Genomic DNA, 16584 nt, shown 5'->3' on the forward strand with positions numbered 1-16584 from the left:
GGAAAGGCCTGTCAAAGGGAGGCCACTCACTGCTGCCAGGGCCTTTGTGATCTGTGCAGCCCCCAGTGAAGTTTACACGTTGTGGCCTTGTTAAAAGGCTCACTGCTTCTACGGCAAGTTGTGCCCTCGATAATGTGAAAGGGAGTTAGCAGCTCACACACGTGCTGGGCGGAACCCATGCCCATTTCCCATGGGTAACCTGTCTGGAGCATCTATCGCCACCTCCACTCACCTCCCCAGCAGCAGGAACGGACTGCTGAGAAGGCTCTCTGTAAAAATAACCTTTCAGGCTCTTCATCTCCTTGGATCTCATCTCTGATCTAGCGGACAGGGAGGGTGTGGGCAGAGGCGGCGGCCGGGTCACCCTACCAAGGAGGCTGCAGGGAGGCAGGCATCGTCTTCCCATGGTTTGGGAAGGGGTACCACGCGATGCCCAGCCCTGTCAGCCCATGTGCCATGCCCTGGAGGTTCACATTTCCAAATGAGATGCACAGGCTCGAGGCTCCTGGTGGGGCGGTTTCCTGTCCTAAGTGGTGCCTGCCCTGAGGAGGGCCTGTGGCTGAGAGTCCTGTGGCTCTAGGGAGGGCAGTGTCCTGCCCGCCGCTTGCTTTGGGGGTCAGGACTGATGCTGCCTCTCACTCTTAGAAGTGCCCCAGCCTGATGGCCGAGCCTGAGGTCATTCAGAGGTGGCTGAGGTGCCCCCTCTCCTAGCCTCCACTTCCGTCACACTGTGCCAGAGTGACCCTGCATGCCAATGCCCCGGGTGCAGGGCTGCCTCACCTGCTAACACGGAGACCCACTCGTTGCCAACACACAGGTACAGCCCCTTCCGGCTAGCATCAAACCAGAACTGGGCGTCTTCCACCTCGGTACACGGTGGCTGGGGTCCCAGCGTCACTCGAATGTTGGTTTCTGAGGGGAAGACCAGGAAGATGAGTTTCTAGCAAGCCAGTGCCCCCCAAGGAAGACGATGCAGGAAGAGGCCCCCAAACCAGGCTGCCCTGCCTCAGCCTCTGCATGCGGGCCTGGAAGGGCCCCTGCAGGCACCTTGGCACAAGCCTGCCACATCACAGACGGGGAATTGAGAACCTGGCCTACCGGTGACGAAGGACATCATGATGCCCCCTATATGGTCAGCCCACCCTCTGTCCACTCTGAAAGGCGTGGCTTTCCATCCCATTGAGACAGAAAAGGCCTGCTCCTCTGAGAGTCCTCAGCGATTGCACAGGGCATGGTCCCCCCTCAGGAGGGAGTCCCTGTTGACACTGGTGTATCTTAACGACGGCTTGGCTTGAATCTGTGACGGTTTGATCTCATCACTTCCAGTAGTCACACCCCACCATGGGTCCTAATTCTGCCACCTCTTGACTCTATGTGGGACATCTGTGCACCTGCCAGCCGGTGCTAGCCAGCTGTGTGACACAGTATACCATGCGGCCCGGATGTGTTGGAGGTGGGGGCTCCCCTACTTCGTAACCGCTAACCCTGAGGCTCAGGGGCTCGGCTGTTCTCCACCTCGCTGTCCCTCGGGGTGGCTGAGAGCAGTGGGGATGCGGCGGGGAGGGGCATTTCAGATTCTCCATGGCAGGAGTGTGGTTTAAATAAATACAGTCACCCTTGTAACTTCACACCAGAGAAAGCCAAGCGGGGAGGCCCTCTGGGCTGGGGGATTGTGGAAGACGTGAGTGTAGGGCCAGAGTGGGCTCGACTGGGGCGGGCTGGTCTGGATGATGGTGGGACAGAGGCGGGGTGGAGAGAAATGGCCCAAACGCTGCCCTTGGGGGGCAAAAGGGGATGAGGGATGTCAGATAGCTCTGGACAAAGACTTTCTCGAGTAAGCTAGGCCTGTTTTCTGCCTGGGGTCCCCAGGAAGGGGCTGGATGGCTGTCGTGGGAGTGCTTGGAGGGAAGGGCAGGATGACACTGGCCTGTCTGATGGTGCAGCCTGCCTTCCTAGGGGTGGGCCCCGAGCATCCCCCTGGCCAATATGACCGCTGCCCCCCACGGCAGTGATGAGGGGGGCAGGCACACGAGAGGGGCTGAGAGCTGAGCCCTGAGTTCCCGCCTGGTGTGAGGCCAGGGCTCTCGCGTCTGCCTTTGGTGTGGGGGCGGGCACCCCCTACTAACCATAGGGATATTTTAGCACCTCGTTATCTTCTGGCTTCCCCGTGAGAGCCTGCAGGACCCGTGGGATGGACAGCACCGCCAGCGGGGCGTTCCTGCTGGGACACAGCCTTGGGGTGGCGTCTGAGCCCGGCAGCAGGACCAGTTGCCTCACCAGGCCCTGCAGAGAGAGGGACAGCTCCTTCAGGCCCACGCTGCTGGGGAGGGACCCGCTGAGGAGGGGACCACTGAGCTTGGCCCATCCAGAGCCCAGAGGAGGGTCAGGTGGATGGAATCTAAGCTTTTGCAGAGCTAAGTGGGAAGAGTTTACATGATGGTTACTGAGGAGGCCATGGGAGCAATGGTGAAGAATTGCCCCCCTTCCGAGGGAACTGAACCGCAGAAGGGGTTTTTTATGTGAACCTAGAGTGACTGGCTACTCTGCTCATCCAACAGCCCATCCACCCATCCTGTTCATCCATGCATTCATCCATCCATCTGTCCACCCATCAGTCCAATCCATTCATCCATCACTAATCCATCCATCCCTCCACCTACCCATCCATTCATCCATCCATTCATCCATCCATCCCTCCATCTACCCATCCATTCATCCATCCATTCATCCATCCATCCACCCATTCATCCATCACTCATCCATCCATCCCTCCATCCACCCATCCATTCATCCATCCATTCATCTTTCTCTCCATCTGTTCATCTCTCCACGCATTCATCCATCCATCCATTTGTCCATCCCTCCATCTGCCCATCCACTCATCCATCTGTCAAACCATGCATCAATAAATATTCAGAGCATCTGCTCCGTGCCAGGCATGGCCCTAGACACTGGACTCAGCAGGGAACAAAGGCCTCTAGCCTCATGGAGTGAGGTCCCCGCTCACACGTGAGTGGAGACACAGGCACCGAGCAGACACACAGCTGGCCTGAGAGCAGCAGGCCCTACTGAGGAAAGACAGCTCCGGGGAAGGGGCTGCAGGGCAGAGTGTGGGCATCAGCTCAGCATGGTGGGGGCAGCCTGAAGAGGACCGTTGGGCAGGGACCCAAGACCATCAGGGAGGAGGGTGCCAGGAGGAAACAGCAAGCGTGAAGGCCCTGTGGTAGAGACTCCACGCACGCTGTGCCTTCTTTTCCCAGTTAGCACGTCCAAGGATCTGTCAACTAGAGCAGTAGGACAACTGGCCTGGGGCAGTCCCATCCCGCGGCACGGGTGTTGGGAAGGCAGCCCCTCCATACTCGCCGTGAACAGGCCTTTGGCTCTCCTCCGGCTGCCGACGAAGAATCGAGCTCCTTTCACCGATAGCCTGGCTGGGAAGGGCACATCGGCCATTCTGAAAATATCAAAGGACTGTGTTAGGGCCATAGGAGAGTGGTAGCCCCAGTTTACTCACAGAAGGAACGGGAACAAGCCCCACACTAAGCAGCGTGCATCCGTGCTGTGGCTGCCACACAAAGGATGGCACACAGGGCCGATCGCCTGCACAGCTCTGGAGGCCAGTAGCCTGGATCAGGCTGGGGCAGGGCTTCTCCGAAGGCTCCAGAGGAAGCTTCCTCAACTCATCAGCTTCTGGTGGCTCCATGTGCTCCCCGTGACCTGTGGCCATGTCGCTCCAGTGTCCGACTCTCCCCGTATCTGTCTCCTGGTAAGGATCCTAGTCGCACTGGAGCAGGGCCCGCCTCACTCCAGGATGATCTCAGCTTGACTTAATGACCGCAAAGACTCTGTTTCCAGGTAAGGTCACATTCACGGGTGCTGGGTGGACATGAATTCTGGGGGGCACTTCACCCCAGGGCCAGGGCCTCCTGCAGAAGTGCGTGGTGACATGCTTAGCGGTTCTTCCCTATCTCATGGTGAACGTGCAGTGGCTTCGACCGGCACAGGGTCCTCCAGCCCACTCACCCTCCCTCCACTGAGCTCCTGCACCATCACCCGGCCTGGGGTGCTGGGACAGATGGCTTCAGGACAGGAAGGAGGCTGGTGACCCATGAAGGTGTCAGGAGCAGGCGGTCTTGACGAGTGCGTGGAGGCTGAACTCCGGAGATGGAGCAAGGTGGGTGCCCGCTGAGGGACGGCATGGCTAGAGCTCCTGGGCGGAAGAGCAGGGGTGCCTTCGGGCTCGCCTCCCGCCCACGCTGCCACTGTCTCTTGTAAAACACCTGCTCCTTCCAGTCTTTGCCATCTGGCTGCAGCTGGCCGTGGTGAGCTCAGCTCCTGCCCTGCTGTCCCAGAAGGCCCCGTCCTCTGCACACAGCTCGGCCTCTGCTAGGGTCCAGGGTGCTGGCCCCCAAGCCCTGGCCTGTACCCTCCGTGGCAGCCTGCCAAGGGCTTAAGTTCTTCCATGGCCACAGTCGGTTCCAGGCCTGTGACTCCCCATATCCCACCATCTTCCCCAGGAAGTCCACTTTTAAAACATTCGGGGAACATTCCTAATCATTATGCTTTCGACCCTGATTTCTTCCTTTCTCCTGATGAGGCAGGTGAACGTTTGTCCAGGCCTCAGGCGCTGCCGCCGCGTCATTCCTAGCTGCTGTGGCAAAGCCAGAAGTCAGGCGGCATTCACGTCCAGCCAGAAGGACTTTCTTTACGGGGTGGGAAGCTGCTGCTAGGTCAGGTTGTCTTCAGCCTGCACAGCACGTCCCTGGGAGGCTTCCAGCTCTCAGGACCTGAGAACTCATCACCCTCCTAAGGGCCCTAATGAGTTTGGGGTATGGTAGGAGAGAGGCTCCGATAAAAGTGTGTTGAAGCTAACTGCATAATAAAAATATTGATAAGTTTCATAACAAAACAGAAGATCCTACCTTTGAAAGTAATATTCGAAATAATTTAATATTTAATAGATTTAATATAAACTGGATTATTTGCAGTTAAAAAGACAGAAGCGCAGCCCTACTCCACAGTGGTAGATCCTGACATGGGCAACCAACTGGCCGAGCTGTGGGGACCGAGGGCTCCTGTCCGGGGGACCTACCGTCAGGACACAAACCAGGCGACGGCAAAAAGGAGAAACGAACTCGGCTTCCAAAAGCCCCCATTGTGTCCAAGGCTACCAAGGATAATCTTGTACTCATTTGGAGTTTCTGTCAACATTTGCTCCCTCGTCCACGAGGAACCTGCCATGTGGAGTCACGAAGCCAGGCCTCGGCCTCCAGCCTGGAGGTTGGGGAAGGAGTTACTCTGACTTCCTGCTGCTGCCTGTTGTGATGTTAGCGCCCTCCCCACAGTGCTGGTCCCCTGCCAAGTCCCCTGAGCTACTTCTGGAAAAGGAGTGCGCTTGGTATGATCGCCCTTACCTGGTTCTAAGCCACTGACTCTGATGTGCAGCGGGTTTTGTGTTTAAGGCATGGAGAAACATTAAAATCGGGGTTTTGACAGGAGTATGCTTCATAAACGCTCCGCGGGAGAGGCCCATTCCCCTTCCAGCCCGAATCCAGGGCATCACTCACCACCTGTTCTCGCCAATGTCCACTCTGCCCACAGATGGTGAGCCTGCCTCACCCCATGCAGCCCTTCAGAGGCTGGCGCGGACGCTGTCCTGACCTCCCATGGTCAGCCCCTGCCTCATGAATGGCTCTTGCCCCCTGGTCGGCTCCTGCCCCGTGGATGGCTCCTGCCCCTCCACCCCATGGCTCCTGCCCCTGGTCGGCTCCTGCCCCAGGACAGCTCCTGCAGGTGTTGCTCGGCGAGCATGGCTGAAGGACGCCTGGCCTGGCAGGACTCTGAGGGCCGCAGGTGCACCCTCCCCGGGTGGGTACCTACATGTCCACCGGGAGGCCGCAGTCCGTGGTGAGGGAGAAGACGCCTGCGGACACAGCCAGGACCAGTGTGTGCCAGCGGCTGTCCACCAGGGCTGGGCTGCGGAAGGATACTCGGGTCTGCCAGGCGCCGGCCGTGTCCTCGCGAAGGAACAGGAAGTGCAGCTGGGCAGGTGAGAACCGCAGGCCGAGCAGCAGCAGGTCGCTCTCCTCTGCCACCACTGTCAGCAGGTACTCGTTCCTCTGTGGAGAGCGGGCCAGGCTCAGGACGGGGCTGGGGGTAGGGGTTGGGTGCAGGGGCAGGGCAGATGGGAATGGCAGAAGTGATGAGCACAGGTGGTGAGAGGAGCAGGGGCTGACTGGAGGGGCGAGGTGAGGGGGCAGTGGATGGGAAGGGCAGGGTGGATAGGGGCCTTCTAATTAGCCCTCTAATGGGGAGGGATGGGGTTGATGGAGCACTAGGGCTGGTGCGAGGGGTGGAGCTGGTGTGAGGGGGCGGGGCTGGCGTGTGAGGGGCAGGGCTGGTATGTGTGGGGTGGGGCTGGTGTGTGAAGGGCGGGGCTGGTGTGTGAGGGGCGGGGCTGGTGTGTGAGGGGCGGGGCTGGTGTGTGAGGTGGCAGGGCTGGTGTGTGAGGGGCGGGGCTGGTGTGTGAAGGGCGGGGCTGGTGTGTGAGGGGCGGGGCTGGTGTGTGAGGGGGCGGGGCTGGTGTGTGAGGGGGCGGGGCTGGCGTGTGAGGGGCGGGGCTGGTGTGTGAGGGGGCGGGGCTGGTATGTGTGGGGCAGGGCTGGTGTGTGAAGGGCGGGGCTGGTGTGTGAGGGGCGGGGCTGGTGTGTGAGGGGCGGGGCTGGTGTGTGAGGTGGCAGGGCTGGTGTGTGAGGGGCGGGGCTGGTGTGTGAGGGGGCGGGGCTGGTGTGTGTGCTGCGGGGTTGGTGTGTGAGGGGGCAGGGCTGGTGTGTGAGGGGTGGGGCTTGTATGTGACAGGGCTGATGTGTGAGAGCCGGGGCTGCTGGGCCAGGGGCAAGGCTGGTGTCAGGCAGTAGGGACTGGCTTAGTCAGGAGCACGGGTCCATGGTAAAACCCAAAGGCACCCCCACACACTAGGATGGCTAATGCCCAAAGAACAGAATGTGTTATGCTGGCGACAATGTGGAGAAACTGGAACTCCCACGCACTGTTGGTGGGAATCTAAAATGGTGCAGCCACTGTGGAAAACAGGATGGCAGTTCCTCAAAAAGTTATAAACAGAACGACCAAATGATTCAGCAATTCCACTTCTGGGTCCATTCTCAAAAGAATCGAAAGAGATACTTGTACACACATGTTCACAGCGGCTTACTCACAATTGCCAAAAGGTAGAAGCAACACAAGTGTCCATGAACGGATGGATGGGTAAACGCAGTGTGGTCCATCCTCACAGTGGAATATTAGTCAGCCATAAAGAGGGAAGGAAATGCTGACACACGCTGCAACATGGATGAACCTTGGGGATGTTCTGCTTATATGAGGTCACTAGACTGGTCAGATTCACAGAGACAAAAGGTAGAATGGTGGGTGCCAGGGCTGGGGGGTGATGGGGAGTGAGTGTTTAGTGGGTGTGGAGTTTCAGTGTTGGGAGACGAAGAAGTTCTGGAGATGGACGGTGGTGATGGCTGCACAACAACATGGATGTCCTGAATGCCACTGACTGTACCCTTAAAAATAGTTTCGATGGTAAATTTTACGTTATGTGTATTTTACCACAATTAAAAAACAAGAACGTATACAAATGCGGTGTCCACCAAGACCTCAGAGCTTTTTGGCTTCCTTTCCAATTTGGGTTATGTGAAACAAAGCACTTGATTATACTTATTTCCAACTTGGATTCCATTAATTCCTAGCCCAACACAATTAAAGAATTGAAAGTGATTAAGCCTGAAAGGTAAAGCAGGTATGAAAACAGTTAGACAGCATACAGTCACATACGGCCAGAGCCTGTTTCGGTCGACAGTGGACAGCACAGGGGATGGTGGTCCTATAAGATTGTAACACTGACGTTTTACTGTGTCGTGTCTGTGTTTAGAAACACAAATACACTGTTTGTACACTGCGACTGCCTGCAGTATTCCCACAGTAGTGTGCTGTAAGTAGCTGCTCACTGCAACCTCTGCCTCCCAGGATCAAGCAATTTTCCTGACTCAGCCTCCAAAGTAGCTGGGACTACAGGTGCACACCACCACATCCAGCTAATTTTGTATTTTTAGTAGAGATGGGGTTTCACCATGTTAGCCAGGCTGGTCTCAAACTCCTGATCTCAGGTGATCCGCCCGCTTCGGCCTCCCAAAGTGCTGGGATTACAGATAAAGCAAAGTTTTGAGCTTTAAGACCAGAAGGATCAATTTCTATGTTTATCAAAAAAAAAAAAAAAAAAAAAAAAGAAAAAAAAAACTATCTATGGGGCTATTAGGTCTTTTTCCATTGGAAGTGGACTTTCTGTTCTGCCCAACTTTGCTTCCACTCCAAGCTCCTTACCCTCAGGTTGGGAGACAGAGGGACTCTTCTGTGGAAGGAAGCCCTGGTGGCTCAGACTCAAGAGTTCACAGTGGCAGGGTCCAGCCCTGTCAGGCTTCTTCCTGCAGCCGCTTGTGTTCCATGGCTGATGGAGAGGAGGGACCTGCCCAGCTGCAGTGGCTGTTCACACTCTGGCCCCCTTTCCGGGCGGTGCTGGGCTTCTTCCATCCTCAGGCTGCTGCTCCTGCCAGTGTTCCCTCGGTGTCCTCCGGCACAGACCTCAGCAACGCTGGCTTCTGGGCCTGGTTCCTACCCACTCGCATTTTGGGCCTTTGGGTGATATCGTGCCATTAAGTTCTGTCCTAAATGGAACCCATGGGTTTTTCTTTTTCTATCTGGTAATTCTCTCTGTTTCTATTTGGGATTTAGGGAGATTTAGAAACTATGCCTCAGGTAGCACCATGTCTCTAGGATCCACTCCTCCCTCTCAAAACAATCCTTGATTCTAGTAAATGAAAATTCATAACAAAAAGGAAATAGACTTGGTTTAAAAATAAAAGGTTTCTACTTAAACCCCACAGCAAACACTGTGTGTAGTGGTGAACCTTTGACGTTTCTCATGAAAGTCAGGAACAATCAAGGATTCTTTTAATTTTATTCAGCATCATCCTGGGTGTTCAAAGTAATGTTGCCACAGGAAAAACAATAGAAATGGGAGTTTTAAAGATTGGAAATGAGAAGTTAAATTCTCCTTATTTTCAAATGATGAGCTCATCTACATAGAAAAATCCAAGAAAATCAATGACAAACTCTAAGAACTAATAAGAGAACTTGCAAAGGAAACGAGCTAAACATATGGTTTGATATGAAGACAATATATATGTGAAAAATTTATATAGACATATATATAAGATTTATATACTAAGACAACATAATAGAAAACTGTTCCCCATTCACACTAGTAAAACATCCCTATGAAATACCTAGAATTTAATCCAAAGAGGAATATTTTAGACCTATAGAAGAAAATGATGGAATTCTAAATGGAACTATTGTACTGTGTAACTGCAAGGCAAGACAAGATGAACAATTATAGTTTCCTCCTACATATTTAAAAGCTCAATGCAATCCCAATCAAAATTATAGTAGTTTAAAAAATACTTGAAAAGCTTTCTAAAATTAATCGAGAACAAGCTAGAACCAATGTTTTTAGAAAATAAGATAGTGGCACCTTCCTTATGAGCTGTTAGTTTCCTCCTACATATTTAAAAGCTCAATGCAATCCCAATCAAAATTATAGCAGTTTAAAAATACTTGAAAAGCTTTCTAAAATTAATTGAGAACAAGCTAGAACCAACGTTTTTAGAAAATAAGATAGCGACACCTTTCTTATGAGCTGTTAGGATATATTACGAAGCTGAATAACATGGATAAAACATCTGGAATGGATGCAAGGATAGATCAAGAGATGACTAGAACAAAATACAAAATACGGATTTCAGAAGCAGACTATACAAACATTTCTATCAGACGAAAGAGATGTTTCAAATGAGAAATGGAGAGAATAAACTAACTTTAAAAAAGGACAGTTGGCTACTGGTGGAAGAGAAAGATTAATACATCATACCTCACACAAGTCATATCAGCAAATGGGGCAAAAAGTTAAATCTAAGCAATAACAATGAAACCAATATCAGCAAAATTAGGCCTGTTTCCAATCTCGGGGAGTGTGCTGTATAGAAGCAATGATGGGTTGGAAATATTTGGAGGGCATATGATGGACAGAGGATCCCCAGCCCTAAATCCACAAGAAAAACACACATAGCATGATAAGAAATGGGCTAGGAATGTGAACAGGAAACAGTGTGGACGGCTGTGCACTTAGGCCATAGTGGGTTCCCAGCAGCCGTCAGTGCAGAGGGCAGGGAGCTGAGAGCAGATCAGGCTGAGCTGGGGTCACGCGGGGTCCCCCAGCCACTGAGGGCCCTGGGCAGCAACCACGCAGGCCCCGCCCCCCAGGCGCCACCTCACTTTCTGTGGCATTTCTGTGCCTGTTCTGACCACAGCCATGGCAGCACCACGTCCATCAGGCTGCGGCCGGCCTGGCTGTGGGGTGACTGCAGCATCCCAGGGGCAGGCATTCTCATCAGCGTTTCGGTCTCTGCAGCTGGCCTGGAGGAGCTTGTCTCACACTCTGAGGACTGACTGCTCTGCGCCCACCCAGGGTGGCGGAGCCCCATGCGCTGCCTGATCTTACCACTGTCCCCGCTGACGGCCTTCCCACAGGTCATCACAGGCAGCTCATGCTCCCCGCGTGGACCAAGCCTTAGAGAGATGAGAGTGTCGCTGACTGTGTGCCCGCACCGGCATCATCTGTGGGAACCCAGGCTCCTTGTCCCTACACCTGTGTGGAAACTGCTGCCCCGCCCCAGAGGAGAACCTGGGCAGCGCCTGGGTTTTGGGGAATCATGTGCCTCCATCCGCCCATTCCATGATGCTTTTGTCCTGATCGAGCCCCTTGTCTCCTGCGCAGGTGCAGCAGCCCCTCCCTCTCCCCTCGCATTGCTGCGAAACGGGCAGAACCCTCGGGCGGGCGGCACACAGGGAGGGTGACCAGGCCTGGAGGCTGTGGTGCCCGGACCCCAGGCCAGCTTCCTGGAAGGTGACCCTGCAGGGTGGGCTCTCCCAGGTGGGACAGTGGGTGGGACGGTCCTGGGGCCTGGAGAGCCCCACAGCCCAGGGCACGGCAGCCAATGACCAGGCTCAGGAAGACCCAGGCATGGAGGCTGAGCCGGGACTGAGCCTTCCTGGGCGTGGCCGTGAGTTCCACCTGGTGACCCCCTGGAGGAGTTAGGCCACTGTCCCCTGTGACTTCTAGGTTAAGTCACTCATTCATAGAAACAGTCACGGCTAGAGACCAATCTGAACTCAAAACCATGTGTCCCCAGGAGCACTACAGGAAAAGAGAATCAGGTGACCAAGGGGAGTTTACTGGGGAGCAGGAGGAGGTACTGACAGGTTCAAGTCGAGGCCAAGTGACCCAGAGCAGAGAAGCTGGGAGGGAGGACAGGGGACCTAGCAGGCAGGTGGGCACCTGCTGGGACGTAGGAGCTGGGGAGCTGCAAGGATGGAGGCTCCTGGGAGCAAGGAGGGGGAGGTCACCTCAGCACAGGGGAGACACGGGGACCCGTCCTAGGTGGGGGCAGCCACCTAACCCAGGTCAGGAACTGAGCCCAGCTGGCCCAGCAGGGGTGCATATCAGCAGCTGGACTCCTGGCCTGAGCAGAGGGCTCAGCAGGCCGGGCGGGAGCACGCGGGGCGGCAGAGGAGGGACACGCAGGAGGCTGGGCGGCAGCAGCTGGCCTGGCAGGAGGAGGCAGGGGCACAGCAGGAGGAGACAGGCATGCAGCAGGCAGGCCTGCATACAGGGCGGCAGAGGAGGGACACGGAGGAGGAGGGTCTGCAGCAGGAGGTGGTGCAGCAAGCCGGCTGACAGCTAGACTGCTGGCAGCATGAAGTGGAAGCCCCAGAGCAGACAGGCACACAGCAGATGGGTTTGCAGCAGACAGGCTTGCAACGGACGGGCACATAGCAGGCCTGCTGGCAGGGGGAGGAGGTGCAGCAAGCTGGATGGCAGCTAGACTGCTGGCAGCAGGAAGAGGAATCCTCAGAGCAGGTGGGCACATAGCACACAGGCTTGCAGCAGACGGGCACACAGCAGGCCGGCTGGCAGGAGGAAGAGGCACAGCAAGTTGGCTGGCAGCTAGACTGTTGGCAGCATGAAGAGGAATCCTTAGAGCAGGTGGGCAGGCAGCACACAGGCTTGCAGCAGACGGGCACGCAGCAGGCCTGCTGGCAGGGGGAGGAGGTGCAGCAAGCTGGCTGGCAGCTAGACTGATGGCAGCGCGAGGGCGTGCAGGAGCTGGTGCAGCCTGATTGGCAGGCGCTGGGCTCACAGGCCGCCTGGCAGCAGGGGCTGGACACACAGCTCACTGGGGTGCAGACCAGGGTCAGGCAGGGGGCCGGGGCGCAGCAGCTGAGGGCGCAGCAGGGGGGCTCACAGCAGCTCTCTGGGCAGGCGTCCACCTGCCAGGAGTCGGAGCAAGCGCTGGAGCAGACGGACATGGTGGATGCGGCCATGCTGGGGTGGGGAGGAGGTGAGCTGCGGGCGGTGTGAGTGAGTGTGGGAGTCAGTGTGTGTGAGTGACTGAGTGAGTGTGTGAGCTTCGTGGGGCTCCGCTTTTATACCCCTCCTGGCCTTGTTGTTCCAGGGCCCACAGCGTCCCCTTCCTGGTTGCTGAGAGGTGGTGTGTGTCATGACTAGGGATGTTTGTTTGCCTGTGATGTGGCCCAGGTCATAAATCTCCTGTCCTGTCTGGGCTGTAGCCTGTCCCATGTGGATCCCTGGGGGCAAGAGTGGAGGTGGACCTGGTCCCAGCACGCCACCAGTGCAGTCCGGGTTGTAAGAAGGGGGCTGCGGAGGCAGGGGTGGCCCTTCAGCCTTACGCAAAGTGTGGCATGGCAAGGCGAGAGCTGTCCCACTCACGATTGTGGGGGCGTCTCCTCCCTAAAGCAGGTCCTCACTGAAGAGGCAGGAGCAGCCGGTAGAAGCACAGGATCACTGGAGCAGCCGGAGAGAAGGTGCAGCAGTGGCCAGCGAGCCCCACAGTGGTGGCCCTGCACATTCCTTCCCCCGTCCCCATCACTGGAGGAGTGAGAGCCCCAAACAGGGAGAAGGGGAGCAAGGAAGGAGAGGCCATGCCCCTGCCCGCGGCCTTCCCCGAGGTCCACTCAGACTTGCATGTGGGAACGCTGGGGATAGGACTGGGTTTCCGACAGGAAAGAAAAGTTTTGAACTGGCCCATGGATTTGGTTCTGCTCTTAAAGGCCATAGCTTTATGATGTGCTTCAACCATAGATAACTCAAGTCCCATTATCAATATTTCTTAATTTTTTTTTTTTTTTGTACAGATGGGGTCTCAAGTGATCCCTCCTGCCTTGGCCAAAGTACTGGGATTGCAGGCATGAGCCCTGTGCCTGGCCATCATCAGTATTTCTGCACCACGTGTCTTCCCTGTTCCTGTTCATTGTCCTTGCTGCCCTCAGCTTCCTTTCTTCAAACGTAAGCTGCATGTGAGCAGGGAGTGTGTTTGTCTTGTTCACCACTCAGTCTTCAAAGGCCTAAAATCATGCCTGGCCCAAGGAAAAGCCTTTATAAAAATGGGCTGAAATAATAAACTTTTTTGGAGAAATTATTTAAGAGTAATTTTGAGCTCTGAAAGCGATTCCATTGTGCCACGTTTTTCTTATGCTGTATAAAATGCTCTGTGAAGTTCTCCTTTCTTGTGTGGGGAACTGGCTTACATCAGACTGGCCATCTAGCTAAGAAATATTAGGAAATCTGGTTTACAAACAAAATCTCTGTTCGAAGGGGCCGGGAGGTATCAAGACAGCTGAGACTTGAGTGAGTGAATCCGCATTAGAGAGAAAGTGCACAGAAGTGAGTCCAATATTCCTTGTGGATTTTCTTATTGAGGCATTTACCAATTTACAGACCACAGCCAAGAGGCCGAGAGCCTGATCAGCTGAGCAGAGCTTTTAGTAGTCTCATGGAATTAGAAGAAAAAAACCACAGAGTTCAGGACCTGACAAGGTGGAGGGATTCTAGCAAAAAAACCCTAGGCTTTCAGTTGGAAATGCTGAATGTAAGTGAAGGGTTACTCCCTAGGAGGAAGGAAAAACCAGAAAGAATGAAGCCTATCTTTAAATAAGCTCGTACTGAACTCATATGATCTGCCTGTAGCCTAACTGCCTCCCAGAAACAAAAGTGATCTCTTCTGGAGACAGCAGCATCAACAGAGGCTCAAATCATCTTATAAATTTTCATAAAGTCCTTCATTCAGTCAAAAAATTACTAGGGATATTAGAAGACAAGACCAACTGACCAAATAGACCAAGAGGAAAAAAACAAACAAGAGAAACAGACGTGCAGGAGATCTAGATATTAGAATTGTGAAACTGGAATTTAATGCTGATCAACTTGCTCAAGAAAATAGAGAACAAATGGAGAATTTCAGTGTCAAACTGGATTTATTAAATGGAATCAAACAAAAATTCTGGAAATGAAGAACACAATAGCTGAAATTAAGAACTAGGTAGCTTAGCTTTACAACATATAGACAAAACCAAAGAGAAGATTAGTAAAGGAAGGGAGATGAGGAAATTTCAAGCCTGAATACAGAGATGGGAAAGAAAAGAGGGAAATAAAGAAAGTGGAGCAATAAACATGCCTATATTTTGTGAAAATTTATGGGAAAAATGATTGAAATCCTACAAGGAGAGGAGTGAAATAGGGGTAGTAAAATATTTGAAGATGTAATGGACAAGAACTTTAACCTGATGAAATGCATAGATGCAAAGAGCATTTAAGAATCTTTAGGCCAGGCGTGATGGCTCACACCTGTAATACCAGCACTTTGGGAGGCCAAGGTGGTCAAACTGCTTGAGCTTAGGAGTTGAAGACCAGCCAGGACAATATAGCAAAACCCAATCTCTACAAAAAATATGAAAAAATTGGCCCACTTTGGTGGTACATTTGTAGTCCCAGCTACTCAAGAGGCTAAGGAGGAGGATCACTTGAGCCTGGGAGGTAGAGGCTGCAGTGAGCCAAGATTGCACCACTGCACTCTAACCTGGGCAACAGAAAGAGACCTGTTAAAAAAAAAAAAAAAGAAAAAGAAAAAGAAAAGAAAAAAGGAAAAGAAAAAAAGGAACCCTCCAAACCAAGAATCTTTAGCAAGTGAACACAAAGAAAACTACACCTGGGCACATTGGGGTTGAAATCCAAAGACAGAAAAATGTAAAAACAGCCAGAGGAAAACAAGACATATTACCTTCAAAGAAGCAACAATAACACTTACAGATGACTTCACAGTAGAAATGATGAAAGGCAGAGGACAATGGAACGATATATTTACTGTCTGAAAGAAAAGAAGCACAAAGCTAGAATTCTATACCTGGGAAGAAGATTCCCCCAAATGAGAACAGAATAATGACATCCTCTGGACACCGAGAGGGCGTGTCACCAGCAGGATCTGCACTACAGAAAATACTAAAGGGAGCATTAGGTAGAACAAAAACAAGCACAGATGAAAGCAAGAAGTTGATAAGGAAATGAAGTGTAACAAAAGAACACATGGGGAAAATCTAAATGAATGTTGACTGTATAAAATGTAAGTTGTAAAATATTTATGGAAATAAAATACATGGCAAGAACACAAAATTCAGGAGGGGCTACATAGAGTTAAAGTGGCTTAAGCACACTGCACCATCTGAAAAATAATATAAGGTCTAATTTACATTAGACTTTAAAAAGTCATGGATTCATGTTATAATCTCCACTATAATAATAAAGGAATATACAACTCACTAGGAAGTAGATGCTAGTACTTGGCCGAATCATTCCTCCCCAAAAGTTGTCTCCACCCAGAACCTCCCAATATGACCTTATATGGAAATAAGGTATTTGCAGATATAATTAGTTAAGTCATACGGGATCATAGTGAACCTTAAATCCAATGTCTAGTGTCTTTACCAGAGAAAGGAGAAGGAAGTTCAGACATACACACAAAGGGAAGAAGATGATATGACAACAGAGGCAAAGATTGGAGTAAAGATAGAAGCCAAGGGACCCCAAGGTTTGCTGGGTGCCACCAGAAGCTAGAAGGAGCAAGGGCAGATTCTCCCTTGGAGCTTGGAGAAAGCATGGCCCTGTGGAAACCTTCATTTCAGGTGCCTGGCCCTGACAACTATGACAGAATAATTTTCCACTGTTTCCAGTCTCACTTTTGGTGTAATTAGCTATGGTAGCACTAGGAACCAATACAATGAAGGAATAAAAAAAACTTAAAACACTCAATCCAAAAGCAGTAAAGCAAGGAGATAAAAGGGAGTAGATTCCTTGCATAAGCAAAAACCACTGTGAGATGGGAGGTTTCAACTCAAACGTATCAGCAAAGCCCCACATTCTTGCCAGTCCTGCACATCAGATGTATCGTTACTTTAGTCAACACAGCTGTATAGGGAGAGTTCACTGGGGTTTAAGTTTGCACTGTCCTGGTGATCCATGATGTGAAACATGTTTTCATGTGTTTATTTGCCATCCATATTTGTTCTTTAGTGAAGGGTCTATTTAAGTCATATATTATATGGCAAAATACT

At 52.6% G+C, this 16584-nt stretch overlaps 2 protein-coding genes across 2 annotated transcripts in view; both read right to left on the reverse strand.

The window, feature by feature from the left end:
• TSPEAR (thrombospondin type laminin G domain and EAR repeats) overlaps positions 1 to 16584 on the reverse strand; it is a 217830-nt gene that overhangs the window by 30454 nt on the left and 170792 nt on the right. Inside the window, exons 3-6 of the mRNA XM_055373719.2 lie at positions 5881 to 6119; positions 3364 to 3454; positions 2127 to 2283; positions 781 to 912 (exon numbers count right to left, since the gene is read on the reverse strand). Of these exons, the coding sequence (XP_055229694.1) occupies positions 781 to 912; positions 2127 to 2283; positions 3364 to 3454; positions 5881 to 6119 (619 nt within the window). The remainder of the gene's footprint in view (positions 1 to 780; positions 913 to 2126; positions 2284 to 3363; positions 3455 to 5880; positions 6120 to 16584) is intronic.
• LOC101136522 (keratin-associated protein 10-1) lies at positions 11050 to 12562 on the reverse strand. Its single transcript, XM_055373723.2, has one exon. It carries the CDS (start codon positions 12502 to 12504, stop codon positions 11656 to 11658), a length of 849 nt encoding a protein of 282 aa, XP_055229698.1. The 5' UTR covers positions 12505 to 12562; the 3' UTR covers positions 11050 to 11655.

This window comes from Gorilla gorilla, chromosome 22, assembly GCF_029281585.2.
Source record: "Gorilla gorilla gorilla isolate KB3781 chromosome 22, NHGRI_mGorGor1-v2.1_pri, whole genome shotgun sequence".
Classification (NCBI taxonomy): Eukaryota; Metazoa; Chordata; class Mammalia; order Primates; family Hominidae; genus Gorilla; species Gorilla gorilla.